Source organism: Engystomops pustulosus, chromosome 2 (assembly GCF_040894005.1).
Source record: "Engystomops pustulosus chromosome 2, aEngPut4.maternal, whole genome shotgun sequence".
In the NCBI taxonomy this organism is placed as follows: Eukaryota; Metazoa; Chordata; class Amphibia; order Anura; family Leptodactylidae; genus Engystomops; species Engystomops pustulosus.
The window spans coordinates 160535130-160562706 of NC_092412.1; the positions used below are offsets into that span (position 1 = coordinate 160535130).

At 40.9% G+C, this 27577-nt stretch overlaps 1 protein-coding gene across 3 annotated transcripts in view; it reads right to left on the reverse strand.

The window, feature by feature from the left end:
- ACACA (acetyl-CoA carboxylase alpha) overlaps positions 1-27577 on the reverse strand; it is a 377264-nt gene that overhangs the window by 299592 nt on the left and 50095 nt on the right. For all 3 annotated transcript variants that reach the window (XM_072137153.1, XM_072137152.1, XM_072137154.1), the window contains exons 5-8: positions 27425-27534; positions 26452-26533; positions 13961-14059; positions 8341-8447 (exon numbers count right to left, since the gene is read on the reverse strand). In XM_072137153.1, coding sequence (XP_071993254.1) covers positions 8341-8447; positions 13961-14059; positions 26452-26533; positions 27425-27534 — 398 coding nt within the window. The remainder of the gene's footprint in view (positions 1-8340; positions 8448-13960; positions 14060-26451; positions 26534-27424; positions 27535-27577) is intronic.

Consider the following 27577-nt stretch of genomic DNA (forward strand, 5'->3'; position numbering starts at 1 on the left):
ACAATACTCAGGTAGGCTGTGGCGTTGCAACGATGCTCAATTGGACCAAGAGTGTCAAGAAAATATTCCCCACACCATGACACCACCACCACCAGCCTGAACCGTTGATACAAGGCAGGATGGATCCATGCTTTCATGTTGTTGACGCCAAATTCTGACCCTACCATCCGAATGTCGCAGGAGAAATCGAGACTTATCAGACCAGGCAACGTTTTTCCAATCTTCTACTGTCCAATTTCGATGAGCTTGTGCAAATTGTAGCCTCAGTTTCCTGTTCTTAGCTGAAAGGAGTGGCACCCGGTGTGGTCTTCTGCTGCTGTAGCCCATCTGCCTCTCTGTGCGTTCAGAGATGCTCTTCTGCCTACCTTGGTTGTAATGGGTGGCGATTTGAGTCACTGTTGCCTTTCTATCAGCTCGACCAGTCTGCCCATTCTCCTCTGACTTTTGGCATCAACAAGGCATTTTCCGCCCACAGAACTGCCGCTCACTGGATGTTTTTTCTTTTTGGGACCATTCTCTGTAAACCCTAGAGATGGTTGTGCGTGAAAATCCCAGTAGATCAGCAGTTTCTGAAATACTCAGACCAGCCCTTCTGGCACCAACAACCATGCCACATTCAAAGGCACTCAAATCACCTTTCTTCCCCATACTGATGCTCGGTTTGAACTGCAGGAGATTGTCTTGACCATGTCTACATGCCTAAATGCACTGAGTTGCCACAATGTGATTGCTCGTGAACAATTAATTTCTAATCAGCCAGTTGGACAGGTGTACCTAATAAAGTGGCCGGTGAGTGTATACTTCCGCACAGCTTTATAGGGGTGTTCATCAGAGGAAGGGACAGTTAAGGGACAATGGGAAAGTGCAGAACATAAGATGTCTGTGTGGTAAACTTTGCAGGAATGCTGTGTACCTGGAGGAAGAGACAAGGTGATGGTGGCGAACGAGTACAATTTAAGGATACGTCACCTGATGTCACTGAATGCAATAGGTATGGATCTCTCATGTGTTTTTTATGTACCTGTATATGACAAATACTGACTTTTTTCATGTTTGCTTCTGTGTATATATGTAGTATTATAGTAGTTATATTCTTGTACATGGGGCAGTATTATAGTAGTTATTTTCTTGTACATAGGGATCGGCATTATAGTAGTTATATTCTTGTACATAGGGTGCAGTAGTCGTTATATTCTTGTACATAGGAGGCAGTATTATAGTAGTTATATTCTTGTCCATAGGAGGCAGTATTATAGTAGTTATATTCTTGTACATAAGGTGTAATATTATAGTAGTTATATTCTTGTACTTAGGGGCAGTATTATAGTCGTTATAGGAGCAAAAAAGGAAAAAGTCGGTAACAGCTCACCCACAGAAAGCAGTGAGACCGGGTGCATGGTAACCCCTTGGGCGCTGGTCCGGTAATCCAGGGCTAGTCAAGCTTGAAATGGAGATCAAAAGGGAGTGCAGGGGAACCAGCACAATAGGACTCCACAAATCCGGTTAAAACTTATTCAAAAATTTATTCTTCATGTTAAAAAACACACATATCCAAAGGGAGATACATGGACACAAAAAGGACAAAAAACATAAGACAAAAAACAGCAGCGGTAATGCGTTTCGGACTTCTACATATCAGTCCTTAGTCATACCCGTCGGTGCTGTGGCTCGCATGGAAAATATGTAGAGTGTTAATCCTGAGTCAGGTTGCGAGTTACTAACCCCTGTTTCTGATTGCTGAATAGAACAATGTTACAATGAATGATACTCGCACATGTGAAGATGTTTTTTAAATTTTTATTTTTTTCTGGACCTCTCTTTTTCTACTCTAATTGTTGAAAATAATTCCACCTTCTTTTTTATAAACAAGCTTTGGTCCAAATTTATTACTATTTGCTTGTCCCTACTGGCATACCGACCATCTACCTTGGACCTTAGACCGGGGTCTCCCTTTTCATATTTCATAAAATATATATTTACTCTTTTGAAACATACGTATATATATCTTTTTATAACATAAACGAACATAAATTGTTTTCCAACCCAACATGGATACACTGACGTGCAATGCAACTGTTACTGGGACACTACTTCCCTTAAACAATCCTGAACGTGTGAACAAGGCACAAGCACTTTTCTCGCAAACAGATATTTTAAATGACGGTGATTTTCAGATGCGTAGCCTCCTCCACAAATTGGAGGAATCACTAATGAGTCAACTCCGTTTATGGTGGGATTGCACGACTCTACAGAATTATGTGAAAAAACACATGATCCCACGGGGCCTTCGCATAAAGAAATTTCTATCTGTACCCCAAGATGAAGAGTTTGAAGCTCAATGGAATAAAATCCTCTCAACATGTTCTCTAAAACTCATGACACTAATTATTGAGAAAGAACAAAGTCAACTGAACACATTACAGGAGGATATAAACCAACTACAAACTCAATTACAGCCATTTTCTGCGTTAGACTCCTGTATGGAGAGTCAAAAGAAAATTCAAGAAAAACTAGATGTTTTGAAGACCCAAATAACTAGTACTAAAAAAGAAAAGTTTAACCAGGATTTAGAGGACTATGCAACTAACCAAGTTTACCTCAAACCGGCCCAATCACGTCTAAAATCAATCTTTCGCAGAATACATAGACATTATAAATCCAAGCCTAAAGTTACTTTCTCTTCATCTGAGTACGAATCTGATCCCAATACCGACATTTCGGATACTGAAGGTCCTACCGTGTCAAATACTACAAAGCCGTCAAAAAACGACAAACTGGGGGCATCACGTCCCCCAAAAAATACAGGAGGGCAGGGCGTAAACACACAAAACGAAAAACCAGCAAGGAGCTACAACACACACCAAACCAAGAAATGAAAACTTCTCCGAATACATTTTCTACGTCAGGTGCGATGAATTTTTCTCTCTCTTCAACTCGTCCTATATATGATACCGCGATACGAAGCACCACCACCACTCAAAATAGTGTCTTAAATATGTCAACCATGATTCTGTCTGCCGATCAAATTCGCTTGCTCAAAAGGGGTCTAAGTTTCGCACCCACAAATGGAATGGATCTGTATCAAACAATTAAAGATGTGAATAAATTCATACGTCTACTAACTGTAAAAAGATTCTTTTCGAAGGAAATAACACAAGAGAATGTGTCTACCCAGTTTCCCAATCCAATTTTGCTGAATACAAAGGGTCAAGAAAAACTCAGTCCCCACACCTCGTTTCTTGAACATGCTACCCTTTTACATATGTTGGACTTAGATACGGAGGAAGAACAACTATCACCTGTATTAAACACCTCGGCATTAATCACCAAAAAGAATCCTTCCTTCTATCCTGTCAACGCACGGACTTGTGAAATGGATACTTTTCAGGAGAATGTAGAAGGACCTGAAACTATTAAACCAAGAGAATGTACCATCTACTAGTGAACAGAATCTAAGTCATCGAGAGAGGAAGGCTATGACTGAGCTTAGAGACAATTCTAACATCTGCATACGTCCCTCAGATAAGGGAGGTTCTGTCATCATATTAGACAAGGGTCTGTATCAGAAAGAAGTTGAGAACATGCTCCATGACACAGATGTATACCTAAGACTCCCTACCGACCCCACCAGGGACATTACTACAGCCTTACAATCACTCCTGGATGAAGGGGTCCATCTTGGAATTTTTGATAAAAAAACTGCGGCATTTTTGTTACCTAAGGACCCAGTCATTCCTTCTTTCTATGCCCTTCCCAAATCCCATAAAGCTGTCTTCCCTCCTCCTATTAGACCCATTGTTTCTAGCATAGGTTCACTCGAGGGTCTAAGTATTTGGTTGGATAAATTATTACAACCCTTAGTCCTTCGATTACCAGGTTTCATTCAGGATTCCAAGGCAGTACTCAATACCATGCAGGGGCTCACATGGAATGATACATCAGGGTGGCTCACCTGCGATGTAACCACATTGTATACCTCGATTCCCCACACACTAGCCAATGTTGCCCTAAGACATCACCTTTGCAAATACAGCAATTATGACCCAGGATTACATGGTTACTGTACTTACATTCTTACTTTAAAATATTTTTTTTATGTTTAACTCTCAATTCTTCATACAAAAAACAGGGTGTCCTATGGGGGCCAGTTTCTCTCCGTCCCTGGCCAACTTGTACATGGCCCTTTGGGAAGAACAATGTCTCTTTAATTTTCTGAATCCTTTTTCACAATACATCTCTTGATACGGTAGGTACATCGATGACTGTCTCCTGGTCTGGAATTCAGACCAGGAGACGGTCATCGAGTTCATCAACTCTAATTCTTTCAATCTCAAATTTACTTATGATTATCACAAAAGGGAAATCCCTTTCCTGGATATCCTACTTACTGGGGATGTTAGTACCAATAGTGTACACACATCACTGTACCGCAAAAGCACATCTGGTAACACAGTATTACATGCCTCTAGTTGCCATGCTCCCCACACGGTCAAGAACCTTCCTATTGGCGAATATATACGAGCCAGAAGAGCATGCACACTAAATAACAATTATGAACAAGAATGTGCTACTATTACTCACCGTCTTCAAGACAGAGGTTATAGCATAAAATCCTGTAAAAGGGCCATGGGTATAGTTAACAAAAAACCGCGCTCCACATACCTACAACCTAAAATCCACAACATCCATAACCAGGAACCCAATTTAACTTTCAGTACTCAATACAGTACACAGTTCTATGCCATTACTAACATCGTCAAGAAACACTTACCTGTACTTCAACACGACCCAATTCTCATAAGGCTATTAACTGATGGGGTTTCTTTTATTTCCACCAAGGCCAGAACTTTGGGAGATATATTATCCCCAAACAACTTTTCAGACAACAACTCTAAGGGCACGTGGCTACGAACCAAGGGCAGCTACTGCTGTGGGGGTGCCCGTTGCAACATTTGCAAGTTTATGCTAAAAAGTACTTTACTTCCATTCACTCAAATACTGTACATCATATCAAAATCTTACATGAATTGTGAGTCCACTCATATAGTCTATCTAACCGGTTAAGGACCGGGCCCTTTTCCGTTTTTTCATTTCCATTTTTCACTCCCCACCTTCAAAAATCTATAACTTTTTTATTTTTACATGTAAAAAGCTATGTGACGGCTCGTTTTTTGCGTAACAAATTGCACTTCATAGTGATCACATTGAATATTCCATGCCATGTACTGGGAAGCGGGAAAAAAATTCCAAATGCTGTGAAAATGGTGAAAAAACGCATTTGTGTCGTATTCTTGTGGGCTTGGATATTACGGCTTTCACTTCACGCCACAAATGACGCAACTAATTTATTCTTTGGGTCAGTACGATTACAGGGATACCAAATTTGTATAGGTTTTATAATGTTTTCATACATTTACAAAAATTAAAACCTCATGAACAAAATTTTTTTTTTTATTTTGCCATCTTCTTGTGCTTATAACTTTTCCATACTTCGTTGTATGGAGTTGAGGGTGGTGTCATCTTTTGTGACTTTTGATGAGGTTTTCAATGATATTATTTTTAGGACTGTACGACCTTTTGATCACTTTTTATAGAATTTTTAATTTTTTTTTCAATGGCAAAAAAGTGCCAGTTTTGACTTTGGACGCGATTTTCCGCAACGGGGTTAAACGCAGTGAAAAACCGTTATTATATTTTGATAGATCAGGCATTTTCGGACGCGGTGATACCTAATGTGTTTATGATTTTTACTGTTTATTTATATTTATATCAGTTCTAGGGAAAGGAGGGTGATTTGAATTTTTTGGTTTTTTATTATAACTTTTTTTTTAAACTTTTTTTTTTATTTTTATTTTTACTATTTTTCAGACTCCCTAGGGTACTTTAACCCTAGGTTGTCTGATCGATCCTACCATATACTGCCATACTACAGTATGGCAGTATATGGGGATTTTACTCCTCATACATTACAATGTGCTGATAGCACATTGTAATGAATGGGTTAACCCGAAGTAGCTTCGGGTCTTCGTGAGACCCGAAGCTACCATGGCGACGGATCACCGCTCCCCGATGACGTCACGGGGAGCAGCGTTCCTCGGAAAGATGGCGGCGCCCATGCGCCGCCATCTGTTTGAAGCCGCCGGCAGCGATCATCAAGAAAACACCCGAGATCGGTGCCGACACCGATCGCGGGTGTTACCGGTAAGCCTTTGCTGCAATATGCAGCAGAGACTTACCGGCTATGGAGAGGGCTCGGCCCGCATCGGAACTGGTTAATACATTGTTCCAAATGCCATTTACAGTATGTGGGTTGCACAGTCCGCAAATTAAAGGACCGCATAAGCGAGCACATCACAGGAGCCAATCCGGCCACTATCACTAGTACCCGGAACCTATCCGGCATTTCCAAACATTATAGGGATCATCATGGTGGGTCCACTAGTGGCATGTCAGTTATTGCCATGGAACAGGTTAGACGTCCCAACAGGGGAGGGCATTGGAAGAAAGCCCTGCTCTCTAGAGAGGCATATTGGATCTTAAACCTAGAGACCCGCTACCGCAAAGGCTTGAATTACAAACAAGACTTATTGTACTTTTACTAGGAATGCTTCAATTTTCCACTTGTCATCTGTAAAATGCTTGTTCTCTTGTATAAATATGTTTCCTTTCACACGTTCAATATGTCCACACCGGACATAATCAATTCTCACATCTCCGCAAACACTATCAGGAGTCTCACACAGAAAACTCGCAACCTGACTCAGGATTAACACACTACATATTTTCCATGCGAGCCACAGCACTGACAGGTATAACTAAGGACTGATATGTAGAAGTCCGAAACGCGTTACCGCTGCTGTTTTTTGTCTTATATTTTTTGTCCATGTATCTCCCTTTGGAAATGTGTGTTTTTTAACATGAAGAATAAATATTTGACTAAGTTTTAACCGGATTTGTGGAGTCATATTGTGCTGGTTCCCCTGCCCTCCCTATTGATCTCCATTATAGTCGTTATATTCTTGTACATTGGGAGCAGTATTATAGTGTGTGAGATATATTCCTCTACAGGTGCCATTTTGATCAAGCGGCCATTTTAGTCTTATCCGGGAATTATGTTGACCACTGTCAGTCATATTGTAAAATGTCTATTCATCTCATGATTCAAACATAATTTTGTTTGAATCTGCTAAGAGGCAAGTTTGACCTTCACTCTTGTCCTATATTTTTGCTTTAGCACCTGTTTATGTTATGTTTTGGCTTGCTTGAGTCTTCTTCTCAGGACTATTATAACATTTTAGGGCACATTTACTTAAGCAGTCCCTGCGCTATCCCCGGGGTGCGTTGTCCGACAAGGATGAAGTCTTCTGCGATTCATCAAGATTGTGCCCCCGAGATCCTGCATGTGTTGCTTCCCCGCTCAGGTCCACCAGAGTTCACCTTCTTCTTCCCGATGTATGTGAGTGCATGCCTTGTGACACAATTTGAATTTTAAATCCCGTGCTTAGTCCGAATCAGTCGGGTTGTCTGACGGCCACACCTCCCCCCCCTATTTGTGTTGCATGAAAGTTGGCGACAAAATCCGATTGCGTGCGCCAAAAACAAGTTTTGGGAAAGTGAATTTATGGGGAGATATTCATTATGGCCCATAGCACTGCAGTATTCTATCACATTTTTCACGCCCCCTGTGATGATGATGTTCTGTTTTATGTATGCAGCTGCGCACTAATAAACTGGAGAGTTTTTCTGCATTCTCTAAGAGACTGGTGTGTCTTAGTTTGTGCTCTCGTCCCGGTACAGGGGAGCCATTAAAGGGTTAATGTGAAAGTCACCTTGCAAATGATAAGGACTGTTTTGAGTCTCTTTTAATAGTAATTATATTTTTGTACATAGGGGGCAATATTATAGTAATTATATTCTTGTACATAGGGGGCAGGATTATAGAAGTTAGTTTGTATATGTTAGAAAGTATTTTAATAGTTTTATTTTGTATATAGAAGGCAGGATTAAATGAGTTATTCTATATGTACCAACATCTACCAACAATTTGTTGGTTATAACTCCGCCCACATTGTCTGACCACACCCACTTGTCTTGACTCCGCCCATAAAATTGGGCCGCTTTTACAGGTTTTTCCAGGGCCATTTTAAATTCCCAGGCCACCCCTTAGAAGTGAAGGTCAGTCACTGAGGACTGCTTACTGGACCCAGAATAAATACAAGGTGTAAATGAATAAAAAAGTTTTTTCTGAATATTTCCCATAACCCATGTACCAATCTTATACCAATGCTTAGCCATTTTCACTTTTTATTCTTATTTTAACAGCATGAGAAGTTGACTTACCTTCAACCCATCATCTGCATCTTTCACATAGCCCTTCTCATAAAGCTCTTGAGGCACATTTAAAATGCGCTTCTTCAGATCATTTTCCTGCCAATCGACTTTTAAACCTAGAATGAAAATAGATTTAACACATTTGTTATTTCTAATTATTTTTATTCCATTATGTATACGGAGTGCAGTTAAAGTACCAAGTTGAAAACTCTGTTCCCCATATTCTGATAAAATAAAACAAAAAACAAGGTCTCAAATGACATTGAAAGACATCAGTTGGCATAGGTCTCAATACTGCAGCAATGTTTGAAGATGCTAATAAGGACTGGGTCTCCTGCTGTTAGACAAAGCTGAAAACCCTAGGGAGAAGGCAGAAGTGTTTATTACCACTGCCGCTTTCTTCAGTGCATAGTGCTGAAGTAGCACTGTGAAGTGAATGCAGGAGAAGGCAGTGCCTTGACCTGGGGGTAATGCAGGAGGTAATCAGATCTGCTGGATCTGATCAGACATTTGCCACCACAGGGAGTAGTTTCCCCCTGTAACTGGGGACCTTAAAGATCCCCTTACAGGTATTAAGAAAAACACACACACAAAATAATAAATATATTTAAAAATACACATTATTTCCCAATAAAATAAAATATAAAATTCCCCCGCTACATTATAAAAAAAACATTGTCATAGTTGCCCTTTTTGCCTGAGAATATACACATTAGATATAAAAACGACCAAAACACACTAGGGGATTCATTTATAATGGTTATTTTGAGATAAAAAAACCCCCACACAATAAAATTTTACTCAACCCCCAACTGTGCTTTTTTCAAAAAGAGCAGTGCATGCATCACAGCTTAAATTTGCCGCCTCCCACCAGTAAAATCGTTCCCCAAACTTTTTATGGCTTTCTCCATGTTGCCTCCCCCCATTGTACTGTATGTGGCTCCTGACAGCACCGCTTAGCCAAGGGTTTCCCACACAGTATTCACTGCTAAGTTCACCATGCAGTGAATGGGACAGTATTCTGGACAGGACAGGAAGTAGACAGTGGACTACCTGTCTACTCAGACCAAGATTTGAAGAGATACTGACCAATAAGTATGAAAATTCTGTAACATGGCCTGGTCATTAAGCCTTTTCGGGCCTGGTCAGATAGGGGTTAAAAAACAAATAATAATTAAAAACAAAAAAAAAAAAAACACACACACATTTTGTACTACCAAACCCGACCAACTCAGGCCAGAAAACTACAATAGTATTCATCCTGTACAACAACAAAAAAATTCAATTTAATAAAATTATGTAACAACGCTGGATCACTGAGGCATAGGATGTATAATCCCGAACTCAGGACGCCGGCATTGTTTATTATTTTCTCTATGGACATCAATAATCTTCTCTCCTGATGATCTCATGCTAGACTAATGAGGAAAAACACGTTGAGAGGCTTGAAGTAGACTAAAGGATGCAGTGAAAAGTCTGCAGCTTTGCTTTACTTTGCATACCTAGATGAGAGGATAGAGAGTATGGACAGTAATAGATACAGAGGGCCCCATTTAGTAAAGTGTTTGCGCCAGTTTTTTGTCTGACTTTGCAGTTTGCACTACTTTTGATAAATGTAGCCCATTGTGATGGATAGAAACTGAATTGGTAAACTCTGTGTGACGCTGTGTAATCTGTGTGCTCTATATACAGTATTTTTTGGACTATAAGGCGCACTGGATTATAAAGCGCACCATCAATAAATGCCTGCTAAACCATCTTAAGTTCATATATAAGGCGCACCAGATTATAAGGCACACCTGATTATAAAGATGAATGACCAGCAGGTGGCAGACCTGTTGACAGTTCAAGGCAGCTGTTGTCTGTAAGTAAGGTTCATATATAAGGCACACTGGACTATAAGGTGCACCTTTTATTTCTGCAAAAATCAAAGGATTTTTTGTGCGCCTTATAGTCCAAAATATACGGTAAATAAAGAATTATAAATGAGGTAAAGGTGTTCTAGTTGCTCATGGCAATCAATCAAAGTTCCGCTTTTATTTTATAAACAGCTCTGGGGAAACTCACACAGAGCTCTGTTTGGGTGAAACCAAAACAGTACTGATCTCAGACACTTCTGATAAATCTCCCCCAACTATTAACTGTATATTGTCCATAGGACAAAGCTATACTGTACCACTGCTCCCCCTCGTAACCATTCTACCAAGCTAATCATCGGGTATGCTGGAGTGAAGAATAATAAGATTAAATAACCCCACATTTATCAGAATCCTATAGGTATGTTTTTTCTGGGGTTTCAAAACTATTTTTGTAGTCAAATGTTGGCACATTACCCTTGTTTACTTTTGAAAACGCCAATAAGGGGTGTTTGATTTCGGAAAATTAATTTTATTGTTTGTATTATTATAAACAATTATACAATTTTCCTATATACTTTTTTGTATCAATTCCTGACAGTTTTCTAGATCTCTGCTTGCTGTGATTCTATAGAAATCTTCTATGTTTACATCCAGTGGCATGGCTCATTATAACCCACAGCTCTGATTACTCTCTGTGATAATAACGACCTGAGCACCTGTGTGACCATGGTCAGATTTCTGTCCACTGGTAGCAAAAATAAAAGCTTTCTACAGTCATGGCCATGAGTTTTGAGAATGATACAAATGTTAATTTTTACATAGTCTACTGCATCAGGTTTTATCATGGCAATTTGCATTTACTCCAGAATGTTACAAAGAGTGATCAGTATAACAGCAATCAATTGCAAAGTCAATATTTGACTAAAAAAATGAACTTTTCCCCCAAAACACATTTCAACTTCATTGCAGGCCTGCCTTAAAAGGAGCAGCTAACATAGTTTCAGTGATTGCTCTATTAACACAGGTGTGGGTGTTGATGAGGACAGGGCTGGAGATCAATCTGTCATGATTAAGTAAGAATCACACCACTGGACACTTTAAAAGCAGGCTGGTGCTTGGCATCATTGTTTCTCTTCTGTTAACCATGGTTATCTCTAAAGAAACACGTGCAGTCATCATTGCACCGCACAAAACTGGCCTAATAGGGAATAGTATCGCACCTGGAAAGATTGCACCTCAGTCAATAATCTATCGCATCATCAAGGAATTCAAGGAGAGAGGTTCCATTGTTGCCAAAAAGGCTCCAGGGCGCCCAAGAAGGACCAGCAAGCACCAGTTTCAATTTTGGGATCGGGCTACCAGCAGTGCAGAGCTTGCTCAGGAATGGCAGCAGGAATGTGTGATTATATCTGCAGGCACTGTGAGGCGAAGACTCTTGGAGCAAGGCCTGGTGTCAAGGAGGGCAGCAAAGAAGCCACTTCTCTCTAGAAAAAACATCGGGGACAGACTGATATTCTGCAAAAGGTACAGGGAGTGGACTGCCAAAGACTGAGGTAAAGTCATTTTCTCTGATGAATCCCCTTTTGGAACATCTGAAAAACAGCTTGTTCTGAGAAGACAAGGTGAGCGATACCACCAGTCTTGTCTCATGCCAACTGTAAAGCATCCTGCAACCATTTATGTGTGGGGTTGCTTCTCAGCCAAGGGAATCCGCTCTCTCACAGTGTTGCCTAAAACACATCCATGAATAGAGAATGGTACCAGAATGTCCTCCAAGAGCAACTTCTCCCAACCGTCCAAGAGCAGTTTGGTGATCATCAATGCCTTTTCCAGCATGATGGAGCTCCTTCCCATAAAGCAAAGGTGATAACTAAATGGCTCAGGAAACAAAGCAGAGATTTTGGGTCCATGGCCTGGAAACTCCCCAAATCTTAATCCAATTGAGAACTTGTGGTTAATCATTAAGAGACGGGTGGACAAACAAAAACCAACAAATTGTGACGAAATTGACTGCCATCAGTCAGGATTTGGTCCAGAAGTTGATTGAGAGCTGCCAGGGAGAATTGCAGAGGTCCTGAGGAACAAGGGTCAACACTGCAAATATTGACTTGCTGCAGTAACTTATTTTAACTGTCAATAAAAGCTTTTGTTATAGTAATATGATTGCACTTGTATTTCTGTATGTGATAAAACCATCTGACAAACACACATAAAAACCAGAAAGCAACAGATCATGTGAAAATATAATATTTGTGTCTTTCTTAAAACTTATGGCCATGACTGTATGTGTCATTTTGAAATATGATGCAAAGAGTCAATGCTTCCCTGAAAAACAAGAAGCCCTTCTGTTACCCTGATTACAATTCATTGCTGCTGTCGAACAGGGAAGATGGGATCACTATTATGCACAAAGTCCGTCCATGATGCGTCAGTCCATTAAATCTAGCTAGTGTGTTTTTCACAGTCCATTCGCTGTGCGCATAGGGCTTTATGGTGATGTATTTTTCTCTGGCTTCAAAAACATTAACCAATTTGTCCAGATCTGAAAACGCCCTGTTGACTAAACAGTTTTTCATGCTATTTTTTGTATTTACGGGTGATTTATTGGCAAAAATATTCTTCATCATTTTTGTTGACACAAAGGAATATGTAATCATTCACATTTTTAACTGAATTTTTCATTTACTTTTAGTTTTATATGGGCTTAACATCACAAAATCTGAAAACATTTTTTTCAAAATATACTTATATATATTATACTTACCTTCTCCGGTGCTCCTGCTGTCAGCCCCCATCGCCTGTCGGTGCCATGCCCCATTTTGTTTATGGAGGCAGGCACACTCCGCTCAGACTACTTCTGCCTGCCTGGCACATCACGCCTAATACGCATTGTACAATTTGTACAAGTCATTACAATGTACAAATATCTCAATGGATAGTACAGAGTCCTTTCCAAAGATCTTTTTATACCTAGACCGAAGGTTAACACAAGAGAGCATTCTCTGAGACTGTGGACCTCTCTGCCGCAAGATGTTGTAATAACGGATACTTTGTACATATTCAAGAGAGGTCTGGATGACTTGCTGGAGAGCAAAAAGGTTTTCCGCTACTTTGGGCCAATTGTTTTTTCTTTCTTTTTTTGCTTTCCTCTGTTTAAACATTATATGATTTTTTGGTTAGATAAATTTGGATAAATATGTTGCACTACTATGATATTATCCCTCTGTCAGTAGCTCAGATTGCTATGATTCCTGGGTTCCCAATGTGTTTATCACATACTCCTGTCTCTTAACAAATTGTAAACACCCACACAATACCAATGAAAGACTAACACTTTTACACACACATTAATGTACATCAGGAGACACTAGGGAAAAGATGCCAGTGGTGACCAGTGAAAAAAAACACCCATGAATATATGTATTTTTGCAAAGAGACTAATCCTTCCTTAAGTATGACATTATAGTACAATATGGTCTAAACACTGTACACACATTTCTGGATAACTACTATTAATATGAACTGTGTGCCTTTATAAAACAAAGAAAACAGGAAAGTGTATTCTACTTTAATTCTTCATTATAATAAACTAAAAGGTTAGTCTGTTGTACCACAGGGATTGGGGGTTCTGTCCATAAAACTTGCATTTTCAAGTCTTAGAAAACTAATGAACCCATAGCCAATGGATTATATGCAACAGCATTCTTTTAAGTTTATTAGTTTGATTCTATAAATATAGGCAGAAAAAAATCATGCAAACATGGACTTACCATTGCCACTCCAGGGTAGAGTTGGAATTCCAGCTGTTTGGGCAACAATAGAGGATGCAATTTTATCTCCCAAAGCCCACATGGCTTGACTTGGTGGACCTGTAATGAGATAGATAGCAATGCCTTTAACATTTACAATATTATGTAATTTCATAAAACTAATAAGCCAAATTGTGATAGGATCAGGAATTAAGTTCTCCCCTAGGGGATTCTGGAAAATACGCAAATATGTTTTCCCAGAAAGGACAAGGAAAACAATGCCTCTTTTTGATACCTTGAAAGGCAGCCCCTTTAACATCAAGTATGACTTTCAAGAAGCCTAAAGACAGGATGTGGGATTAAAGCCAAACCAGTATATCTATTCCATAAGGAACAGATTCTGTAGAACTGTAGACAGCACTGTTTCTATGTGGTTGTCTCTCTTCAATACAGTGTGGGGAACTGTTTTGGCTGAGTAAGAGGCTTTTGACTAGGTCAGGTAGTCAGACTTCTCCATACAGAGAGTTTGCCAATTAAGGCTGCCTTGTAGGTGTGAGGACATTGATGCTCCACTAGGGGATATGCAAATACATTTGGGACAGATGGGACAAGGTCTCGCTGATATAGATCATTATCAAAAATGTACTTTTTCCTAACTTCTTAAAATATAATTATGATTGTAGTTATAAATAGGTCATAAATGAAGATTATAATAATTGCTTTTGGCAATTTTGGCTAAATAAAATGAAAAGCATAGATTGCATATGAGGAGGTGGCGGAAGGCAGACTGCTACAGTCACTGGGGCAATGAATGATCATGATCTTGTACAAGTAGAACAAGATCCTGGCAAAGGAGCTGGTTAACAGGTTGAAGGCAGTCATCAGAGAGAACATTGATCAGACCTGCAGCTTCCCCAGGTGCAGAATCACAGACAACATGGCGCTTGTGAGAGACAATGAGAGAGTATGTTGGAAGCCGTCGCTTCCCTTGTGAACCTGGATCAGATGAAGTCTTTCAAATGGGGCTTGCACAATTTCATGGACCATTCATAAGCTTGGTCTGAATAAGATGTTCTGTACCTTTGTTGACCTAATGTACTTTGATATCCACAGCTCGGTGTTGGTGAACTGCTGGAAGACTGACCCCTTTCCTGCGCTTTCATGGATCGGCCCTCTCATTTGGTTCACGTTATATAGAGCTCTTTGCAGAGTCTACCCGGCAGAACGAAGATCAGAGGGATCAGTACACCAGTTCAGGGACAGGACAAGGTTAAGTGCTAGGTGTACATGGACGACAAGAACATCTTGTGCGCCGACAGGTGTTCGGTGACTGCACTTGTCCAGACCTGCAAGGAGTTCGGACAGGCTTCAGGGGCAAAAGTAAACTGCACGAAGTTGGAGGCCATGATTTTCGGAGACTGGCAGCTCACTTCTTCAGCCCCTTATGCTTCAGTATTCAAAGGGACTTTATGAAGGTACATTCGGGAACAGGAATTCGGTACAGGAAGGAAGGCGCAGCCTAAAGTCCTGGCAAGAACACTTGTCCAGCGTCAACAACAGAGTTGCACTGTTGGTCCACATACAACTCTCTGTGGAGGGGGAAGACATTGGTACTGCATATTGAGGTACAGTCTGGGGCTCAAAGAAGGTAGTGGTGAAGGGGTAATGGTATCCCTGACATCTCCACCTTGCTTTGGATTTTTTTTGTGTATAACTGCGTGTGCAAGACTCAGGACCATCAACAGCTCTGTGTGAACGTTCAGGTCTCGCTTCTTCCTCCTTTCCGTCTGGAGGGGTCTCAGCTGGGACAAGGGCTGTGTTCCTTGACTGTCTGGTCTGTCCTTTGGCTTTCATGATGTGGTTTGTTCACTTACCAAACAATATATTCTTAATGCAGCAGCTGATTGGTCCCAATCAATCCCAATGTTACCTGGATGCCTCCACTCTGTGTCAGTTATCTCACTGGCTGCCCATCACCTTCATTAATTCAAATGAATCACCCTCATCCACAAAGCTCTGCACAGTGCTGCCCTCATCTCAGTCTATCGTCCAGCCCATGCTCTTCAATCCTTAATTGATCTAAGATTACTTTCTTCCTTAACTCAAACCTTCCACTCATGTCTCCAGGACTTCTCCCGAGCTGCACCTATTGTCTATAATGCACTACCTTGAACTATCAGGCTAATACCTAACTACTTAACTTTCAAACGTGCCCTAAAAACCTTTCCTTTGAGGCAAGCCTATCACATTGGGTAAAAGAAGTTGATCGGCACACACAAAATCTGTAAAAATTGTTGTGCAGCTCTATTCATAGTTTCAGCCGTGTTTCAGACCATCAGGTCCTTAATTATAGATTTCATAGCTAGTTAGACGCAGACTGATATACCGAACACCCCAAAAGTGGTACTGCAGTCCCGAAGGTGCCCGGCAATCAGCTGCTCCAAAAACAAGGTACACAAAAATACAAAAAATAAATAAAATCATCAGAAGAATCCATCAGAAGATGAACTCCCTTTCCAACGCGCGCCGTAATAGTAGATATTACATGAAAAATTGGAGGAATGCCAATAGCGAGTAAAAAATAAATTTAAAAAAGGGTTGCTATTCAAATACGACATGAAGCTCAATACGGACACCTCAGAGTTCCAAATGATAATGACATAATCAATGAAGCGGCCATATCGAACCACCTGTGTCATAAATGGATTGAAAAGAGGTAAATTTCCTCCCTCTAGGCTACAAAAGGATTGGTGAGCGATGGCATCTCAATGGAGTTAGCCCTAATGCTAAAAATCATTCTAATGTAGCCAAACATATTAATCTTTAAACATAATGGAGATCTTACTGGACTCCGATTCAGTGGAATTGAAAGAGTTAAACCTAACATGAGGGGGGTGACCTCAGAAGGAACCTACTTAATTGGGAAGGTTTCTGGATTCTCACAAAAGACTGTATTTTTCCCAAAGGTCTTAATGTTAGAAATGATTTGATTTTAACTACTGATGGATTCTCTGATGATTTTATTTATTTTGTGTGTTTTTTGTATACCTTGTTTTTAGAGCGGCTGAATGCCGGGCACCTGCGGGACTGCAGCTCCACTTCCGGTGTTCGGTATATCAGTCTGAGTCTAACTAGCTATGACATCTATGATTAAGGACCTGACTGTTTGGAACACGTCAGATGAGTATGGCGTCCAATTCCTTGTTACTTACATTTGCCTGTATTGTACCTTTTATCGTCTGAATAAATATATTTATAACAAAGGGAGGGGGAAGATTGGGAAAAGCAAAAAAAGTTGTGAGTGCAGCAAAATGTAGCTTTTAATATATCATTAAAATCTTGAGGATGATCTCTCACTGATAAGTGAAAAAGACTAGTATGGCATAATTTATATTCCAATACTTTATCCTAGCCACATCAGTTGTAAAGTGACAACTGGGGATAGGGACACAGGTAGGGTTCCCTTTAAGGTTTATCTGTGTTATCTGTATCTGTGTTAACTGTTACTGGGTGAGAGGATCACCGCTAGGTTGAATGTGTGTGTCTGCTGTCATTGCAACCGCACTAGTACTGATGTCCCTGATTGCGTGCATCCATGCAATTGAGACTAGTGGCTTTATCTCACACTATGCATCACCTTGCTGCAAACTAAGACATATGGAATTTTATTCTTTTTAGTGTAAAATATGATTACGATTATTGAGCTCAGATGTAATTGTCCATCTTTTTAAGCCACATAGTCACTGTATTAATTCTGTTTAGTGGGGTTTATTGCTTGCCAATATCAGGTTAACCCCTTCCCGCCGCAGCCTTTTTCGTTTTTGCGGTTTCATTTTTCACTCCCAAAATCTTTAACTTTTTTATTTTTCCATGTACAGAGCTGTGTGATGGCTTATTTTCTGCGTAACAAATTACACTTCAAAATGGTGGTATTTAATATTCCATGCCGTGTACTGGGAAGCGGGAAAAAAATTCCAAATGCAGTGGTAAAAAAACGCATTTGTGCCGTATTCTTGTGGGCTTGGATTTTACGGATTCCACTGTGCGCCCCAAATGACACGTCTACATTATTCTTTGGGTCGGTACGATTACGGGGATACCAAATCTGTATAGGTTTTATAATGGCGCTAATAACTTTTTCATACTTTGGTGTATGGAGCTGTGGGTGGTGCCGTTTTTTGAAGATTTTGATGACATTTACAATGTTATCATTTTTAGGACTGTACGACCTTTTGATCACTTTTTATAGAATTTTTTATTTTTTTTTTTAAATGGCAAAAAAGTGCCATTTTCGACTTTGGGCACGATTTTCCGTTACAGTGAAAAAGCCTTATTATATTTTGATAGATCGGGCATTTTCGGACGCGGCGATACCTAATGTGTTTAAGATTTTTACTGTTTATTTATATCAGTTCTAGGGAAAAGGGGGGTGACTTGAATTTTTAGTTTTTTTTATTATAATTTTTTTTTTAAACTTTTTCTTTATTTTTACTATTTTTCAGACTTTACCCTAGGGTGTATGTACGATCCTATCATATACTGCCATACTACAGTGTGGCAGTATACGTGTATTTTACTACTCATACATTACAATGTGCTGGTAGCACATTGTAATGAATGGGTTAACCCGAAGCTACCATGGCGACGGATTGCCGCTCCCCGATGACATCACAGGGAGCGACGATCCTCAGAAAGATGGCGGCGCGTGGCGAAGCCGCCAGCGATCAGCACAACATCACAACATGCAGCAAAGACTTACTGGCTATGGAGAGGGCTCAGCCCGCGAGCCCTCTCCATGCACAGGGACCCGACATGTGACGTACTATTGCGTCACATGTCAGTAAGGGGTTAATTTTAGGGTAATTTTGAATTAAGTAATGTTCGTGCTTCTATTCCAAAGGCAATCATTGCTGTCATGCACACATACAATGCCAACAGGCAAACATGGTGTACTGTACTACGGAGAAAAATGTAGATAGAACACCAGGAGAGAATTCTTAGGATCACAGACCCTATTTACAGAAAGCATCCGAAGCCAACGTTATCATAAAGGCATGTGGGTTTCAAGCTTTCTATCCTGTAAATCCATCGGGTCTCTATTTGAAGAAGCAGAGTATCCAGATCATTGCCTCCAATTCCTAAAGTAATTTGACTGACGGCCCAATCTTTGAGACCTCTAGGGTTACAGTTGTGAATTTTTTTAAAGTGCGCAGCAATCGGTGTGGGCTGAAACAGTTTATTTTGCTTCAAGGCTTCTGCCAGCATTTTATCATAATTCTTGATTGAATAAAGATGTTCTCTGATCCTGATTCTCATTTTGCGTTCATGTTAGTTTGCAAGGATATGGAAGAACATCGATCACTCCAGGTGAAGAACAGGTAATGTGTTCATTAATGTCGTATTTCTGGCCATTCTTGTCTGTAAAGGCTGTAATTCTGACTAGGACTTGGCATGCCGTGCATAATCCACATGGATAAAACCCTGCATATTTGTTGCGCCAGTCTTTCTTCGTTTTGCAAAATGGCTCAATACCAGCATGTTCCCTATAGAGGAACCCTTTCTATATCCACAAGAGACTCTGTTGCCTATAATTCACTATTATCATGTGAATAAAGCTGCACAACAATTTTTACGTGAGTGCTGATCAACTTCTTTTACTTACTGCTTGTTTCACAAGGCAGTGAAAGACCCTATTTTGGATTGTGCACCTGGTGGTGAGTGAACCTGACCTTCTTTCTGCTTATTAGGCTTATCACATTCCCTAACTACATGTGACTTTCTCTTTACTTGTTCTCTTTCCTCAACTGATTTCTCTACTGGTCTATAAAATCCCTCCTCACTTGATACCATTAAACGTTAAATGTTGCATGTTTACATTGTTCTCTCTGTCCGTCAGGGGTTTTAAAGTGAACCTGTCACCAGGAATATAATTTTTAGCTGGTGGCATGTTCCAGTAGCCTATGCAATCCCGATTTTTAAAATGCCTTTGTCTGCATTCTGAATATTTTCAGTAATCTATAAAAATTTTCTTCACATTACCTGGCACACTGCAACCGCATGTTGCGAGTCCTGGTTGTAGTGGGGGTTGGGTCAGCTGCAGTAACCTCAGTTGCCTCAGGCATTCATCCTCTACTCCACACCATCACCCTTCCCTGCCTGCTCAATGCACATGACATATGAAATGATTCAGAATGCTGAATCATATAAATTTTTTATTTGATTTTTTGGACACAAATAAACAAGTGCTCGTGCATTAATGCTTAGTTGACAGAGTATGTTACATGTGGAAAGTTGCACAAGTGTTACATTGTATGTATTAGAGCATCAATCAGTTACAATAAAACTGTACAAAACAATATTTTACAGTATTGGCTCTATGTTTTTAAGCAAATTGACCAAGAACATTCCCCCTCCCACTCCAGAGTCCGCTCCCGAGGGCAGGGATAATTCGCCCCGAAATACTTCATTCCGGTAATCCACTTAGGTGGCTAAAGAAAGTCGGTATTGCAGGCTTGTTCTAAGTTGGAGCAATGGTTGTGATGGCAGTCCTGGTACATCCATCCATTTCCCCCATATTTTTTCAAATTTAGCTATAGAATTTCTTTTCAAGTCTAATAACATTGTTTACCCTATCTATATATTCCCTTACCGCTGGAGGCCTTGGCTTAATCCAATGGGCAGCGATTAGTTTTCCCTATAATGTTGCGGCATCAGAACCATCTTAATCAGGTTCCTGTATTCCTATTGGGGAGAGAGGGAGTTTGCACCATGTCTCAATTCTGGTTAAAGAAAGAGAGTAAAGGTTCTAAGTTACCTTTTATGTAATCCTTTGGTTGACTGGTTACCACTACTCCCAGATATTTAATTTTGGATGCCACCTATAGGGGGCCTTAGTTTTGGGGATAACCCGGAATTGGATCCAGGGGAAGTAAAACGGACTTATCCCAGTTAATATTAAATCCAGAGTACCGTCCAAAAACTCTAAGAATGCTCATGACCCCAGTTAGGGATCTATCCGTATCTCCCAGATATATTAGGAGATCGTCAGCATAAAGAGAAACCCTTCCTCCCTTTCTCCTCCACTAAAGCCCTGCAAGTCTGGAGTAGACCTAAGTAAGACCACCAGCGGCTCAATTGCCAATGCAAATAGGAAGGGCGAGAGGGCAGCCTTGCCTCGTCCCCCTTTCCAGTTGAAATTCTTCCAAAACCATCCCGTTAACCTTTATTCTCACTTTCGCATTGGTGTAGAGCAGCTTGACCCCACTCTATATAAAATGTGATCCAAATCCCAGTACGGCCCATAAAAATTCCCACTCATAGCTGTCAAAGGCTTTGGCAGCGTCAAGTGAGAGAACAGCCCTGCCAGTCCTGACACCCCCTCAGCCTGGATGTTTAGGTACAATGAGGGAGCATGAATGAGGGAGGTAATAATCCCGATAAGGCTGTTAGCGAAGGCTTTGGCAAGTATTCTAATGTCCACCGGTAGCATCGAAATCGGACAATATGAATCCAGGTTCTGTGGGTCCCTTCCTCGTTTTGGCACTAAGGTCACCATCGCTTCTTGCATTGACGGTGGGAGAATAGTATGTGACTTAGATTCCTCAAGTACTTGCAACAACCTGGGTAACAGAGTTTCTTCAGGTTTTTAAAAAAAATTCCCCTGGTAGGCCATCCAACCTTCTCGTTAGAGAGGGATGCCAATGCTACCTCCAACTCTACACTCACCGGCCACTTTATTAGGTACACCATACTAGTAACAGGTTAAACCCCCTTTTGCCTTCAGAACTGCCTCAATTCTTCATGGCATAGATTCAACAAGGTGCTGGAAGCATTCCTCAGAGATTTTGGTCATATTGACATGATGGCATCACACAGTTGCCGCAGATTTGTCGGCTGCACATCCATGATGCGAATCTCCCATTCCACCACATCCCAAAGATGCTCTATTGGATTGAGATCTGGTGACTGTGGAGGCCATTTGAGTACAGTGAACTCATTGTCATGTTCAAGAAACCAGTCTGAGATGATTCCAGCTTTATGACATGGCGCATTATCCTGCTGAAAGTAGCTGATGTTGGGTACATTGTGGTCATAAAGGGATGGACATGGTCAGCAACAATACTCAGGTAGGCTGTGGCGTTGCAACGATGCTCAATTGGTACCAAGGGGCCCAAAGAGTGCCAAGAAAATATTCCCCACACCATGACACCACCACCACCAGCCTGAACCGTTGATACAAGGCAGGATGGATCCATGCTTTCATGTTGTTGACGCCAAATTCTGACCCTACCATCCGAATTTCACAGCAGAAATCGAGACTCATCAGACCAGGCAACGTTTTTCCAATCTTCTATTGTCCAATTTCGATGAGCTTGTGCAAATTGTAGCCTTAGTTTCCTGTTCTTAGCTGAAAGGAGTGGCACCCGGTGTGGTCTTCTGCTGCTGTAGCCCATCTGCCTCAAAGTTCGCCGTACTCTTCTGCCTACCTTGGTTGTAACGGGTGGCGATTTGAGTCACTGTTGCCTTTCTATCAGCTCGAACCAGTCTGCCCATTCTCCTCTGACCTCTGGCATCAACAAGGCATTTCCGCCCACAGAACTGCCGCTCACTGGATGTTTTTTCTTTTTCGGACCATTCTCTGTAAACCCTAGAGATGGTTGTGCGTGAAAATCCCAGTAGATCAGCAGTTTCTGAAATACTCAGACCAGCCCTTCTGGCACCAACAACCATGCGACATTCAAAAGGCACTCAAATCACCTTTCTTCCCCATACTGATGCTCGGTTTGAACTGCAGGAGATTGTCTTGACCATGTCTACATGCCTAAATGCACTGAGTTGCCACCATGCGATTGGCTGATTAGAAATTAAGTGTTAACGAGCAGTTGGACAGGTGTACCTAATAAAGTGGCCGGTGAGTGTAGACTCTCTGCTTGTTCCCATTTTAGTCTGGCCATTTCTATGTTCTCTAAATATCCTTGTATATCCGCTGTATTACAACTAAGCTGGGATTTATAAAAGTCTTTATACATTGTATGAAAACCACCCATTATTTCCTTGTCACCCGTAACCATCGAGTCATTCAAATCCTGTATCTCTCTGACCTGCGAGTGGCCCTTTTGTGTATGAATTATGCTGGCTAGCAAATAGCCAACCGCTTCTCCCTGAACAAATTTTTTTTTTTTGAGAAAAAAAAATCTCCTGCCACCTTTAAAGTTTGCTCCTTCAGGAGGGTTTGGGCCTCCTTCCAATTGGTCTCAGTCCCAAGCGAGGGATTTTGTAGAAAGTCCATTTCTGTATTGTAATCGGTCAGTTAGCTCCCTCAACCTAGTTTTAGGTCTATTGATATGTTGTCTATATATTCCCCGATTTTCATGGTATCCCACACTAAACGGTTTGTAGTGGAGTTCTCATTTCTTAGGAAAAAAGATTCAATTTCATGACGAAACAAATCCCCTTTATCTGCTAGCTGTATCCAGAAGGGATTTATTGTCCAGCTACCTACTTGGCGAGGAACCTCAGCTGGGATAACCATTTTAACCAATACTGTGGAATGATCCGATACACTATGTGGAAAGTATTTTACAGTTTTAATATATTTATGTATGTGCGTTGAAATAATAGCTAGGTCAATTCTTGACAGTGTGTTGTGAGAGCTGGAGTAGCAGGAGTACTGCCAGGCATCCATACGTGTCATCCTCCAGTAATCATACCAGCCAATCACAGTTAAGACCCTGGCCAGGGCTGTAGGGGCATCAGCTCCCACCGATGCTCCCCTCCCAAACCTATCTTTGAAAAGGTGAGAGGACCATATTATAGTCCCCTACCATTAATACCGGTAGCTGAGGCATAAGAAAGATATTGACAAGTAAACAGTGGAGGAATATATAGTGCAATCAGTATTTGAGGGGTGTTAAAAATAAAAATACAAATCTTCCCTCCGCATCCATCAAGGAAGAGAAGCATTCGAATGGGATTGTGGTTGGGACCAGTATACTAACCCCTCTTGCGCGTGTCGAAAACATACAGTGATAGCAATGGGATATCCACCTTTTCTGCAGGTAATGTGTATTATCCTTAATCAAATGTGTTTCACATAATCATAAAATTGCTGGAGAGTGTTGCTGTTATGTGGAGAGAACAGCCATAGGCTTAGTAGCGGCCCCCAAACCTCTCGTGTACCATGAAATGACATTCAACTGTCCAGCCATAAAACCTTTATTCTCTCATGGAGCGTAAGGGCACCTGTAAGGCCCCTCTCGCTGATTTCCCCTAGGAGCCGACTCTTCCCACCCCCAAAAAAATTCCCAACCCTCCTCCCCCTGTTTAATCAAACACCACAAAATACATTCTCCCAAGTATCGAAGACAGAGGCAGGGATGGCAGTTACACATCATTACTATGGTAACAGTGTAATATCTGTTATATCATCACCGGGAGCAGAGCATAAGAGGCAGGAGGAGTTACTGAGAACTAAAGGATCATGGAACTTGTAGTTTCGTGATATTAGTGATAACTCCACCTACTTTAGAGAGGCCATAAATTTTGCAATCATAAAATCAGACTAATTAAGCTCCATTTTGTGATGACATTGAGTTTTGTTACATTCATTTATTTATATCACCACAGGTTTTTGTGTCAGATGTTCATATTCCCGGAATATCCCCTTAACGAACATATAAGCTTTTTATTTATTTTTTTTAAATCATATATTTTTATTGAAGTTTTTTCCCGTATTAGCTTTTTATAACTTTAGGTTTGTATAACAAACCTGTCACCTCACACCTTTTAAGACATTAATAAGAACAAAAAGAGTTTGCAGCTCACTGTTCTTCCCAGTCCATCTCTTGAAGTCATCTTTCATTAGCGTCCAGCCATTTTGCTGCATCCGATGCAAGGTCGAAAAAATGGGTAGTTTCAAATGCCACAACTCTCAATCTGCCTGGGTAAAGCATGGAATACGGGATTTGCAAGGCTCTCAGATGGCGCTTTACCTCCACAAATTTCACCCGCCTCTTCTGTACTTTGGCAGAGAATCCGGGTAGAATTATATTTTATTTCCATTAATAGTTAGATCCGGATGATCCCTTGCGCAGTATAAACGATCTTGGTGCATCCCCTGGTGGTAAGGGTCGAAATGGGACCCTGTGAGCTCTCTCAGCCGCAAATAACGGGGACAAAACCTCTTGACCCATCTTCTCTTTAATCCTGGTTTCTATTAAGGCCACCGGATCTTTACCTTCTGTCTTTTCAGGAATGCCAATGACCTGCAAGTTGTTCCGGCTAAGCCGGTTTTCAAGATCATCACACTTTGATATAAGCAAAGAAACGTTGTCAGATAATCGTTTCAATTCCTTATGAATGGGAGGCATTTGGTCTTCAATATCACTGACCGTCCTCCACCACATGAACTTTCTCGTTCGCTTTCCTAAGGTCTTGTCAGACTAATTTAACATCCACCATTAGGCCTCAGATGTGATTATTCATGATCAGTAATGCTGAACCGCAGTGAGCCACAGGCAGAAATACATCCTTAAGAGTAGGTTCTTCAGGCACCTGAAGGGAGGCCTCAAGCTCCACAGCTGGGCCAGGTGTTAACGACCCTTAGAGCCCTTCTTCTGACGCTGGGACAAATGGGCCTCTGCAATCTCCTCCATCTCAGAATCGGAGTTAGCCTACTCTGGTATTGCGGTCCTGATTTAGCAGTGGAGGGTCCTGCATCCTACCGCGCAAACCGCTCCAATATTGCGGCGTCATCCTTGAACCGCACTATAGAGGTGTCTCTACAGTGGCAGGGGTATTTAGGCCAACCTCCTTCCCTTCTTTTGTTCTCGCTCCAGAACGCAACATATCAATTTTGGGCAGAATACGATCCTGTGGTCACCCAAACTGGTCTATTCAATGCAGTGATGCCGACCTTTACTGCCTGTAGGCTTTCCGGAATCGGTGAGCAGGTATACCGGTGTCAGGGGGTATTGTATTCCTGCTTTCTCCTCTCGAAAAAGGTGAATTTTCAGGATGTTTAGCAGGATGTTGGGTAGGAGCTCTGCAGCGTGCGTCCTTCTACATGGCCAGTCAGGACATGACCCGACAAAGAAGTTTTTTAAATCAGCATAATATAGGCTATTGGAACCTGCCAATAGTTAAATTATATTTCTGGTGACAATTTCACTTTAAAGGATCACAACAGCCTAAGCAAATGAGAAGTTTATTGTCCCCATCCATTGAATACCTATTGGTACTTCAAAAGTCAGGTACTGCTGGAGGAAAGAGGATGATATCTCTATGCATGCCCAGATTACCTCTGTAGGGAAAAGTTTGACAATCAGCAACCAATCTGTCCAATTACAGGAATCAGGTATGCAAAATCTGATACAGTTAATTTTCTCAGGGTTCAGTCACAGACTAACCTGAATCCAACATAATTATGCTGATATCTAACAATGTGTACAGTCAGTTTCAGTGAAAGTTATGTTTGCTATGCTTTTGCTCATCTTAAGAAGTTTTAATCTTACCCATAAAAGCAATGCCATTTTTGTGGAGAAGTTCAGGTAATTTAGGATTTTCTGAAGCATGACCCCATCCAGCCCACACGGCCTAATAATTAAAAAAGAAAGAAAAAGAAGATGAAAATACAGATTAGAATGCCATAAACAGGAGGAGTGTTGTCCACCCTGAAATTTTGAAGATTTCGAAGTTTTTTCACTTCCATTTTTCACTCACTACCTTCAAAAATCTATAACTTTTTTATTTTTCCACATAAAGAGCTCTGTGACTGCTTATTTTCTGCGTAACAAATTTCACTTCGTAGTGACGGTATTTAATATTCCATGCCGTGTACTGGGAAGCGGGCTTGGATTTTACAGCTTTCGCTGTGCGCACCAAATGACATGTCTACTTTATTCTTTGGGTCGCTACGATTACGTGGATACCAAATGCAATACCTAATGTGCTTATGATTTTTACTGTTTATTAATATTTATATCAGTTCTAGGGAAAGGGGGTGATTTGAATTTTTAGATTTTTTTAAACTTTTTTTTATATTTACTTTTACCATTTTTCAGACTCCCTAGGGTACTTTAACCCTAGGTTGTCTGATCGCACATTGTAATGAACGGGTTAAAATGAGACAGCTTCGGGCCTTCGTGAGACCCGAAGCTGTCATGGCAATGGATCGGCGATCCCCGTGACGTCATCGGGAAGCGACGATCCGCGGTAAGATGGCGGCGGCGAACGACATGAAGGCAACCGCTAGCAACGATCGCGGGTGTTACTGGTAAGCGCGAGGGGCCCATGCACCGGGTCGGGAAGGGGTTAAAATTCCCTATTTTTTTCAAGGGGGTTTTCAACTATTTTAAATATTGAAACAATAGGTGAGCTTCAAATGCAACCATGCATTTCCAAATAATATATACTGTATCAACACCCAATTCCAGACATAATTCTATGAAAAATAGCTTTGAAGTAAGAAAGACAAATAAATATTACCTGTACTGGGATCCTTTTTGCAATATCAAGAATAAGCTCTACATTAGCATAATTGTTATTATTTGGACCTCCGGGTACAGGTACATAATGATCAGCCATTTTAATATATTCTGAAATAGAACAATAAATGTGCAATCACTTTTTTTTAATAGA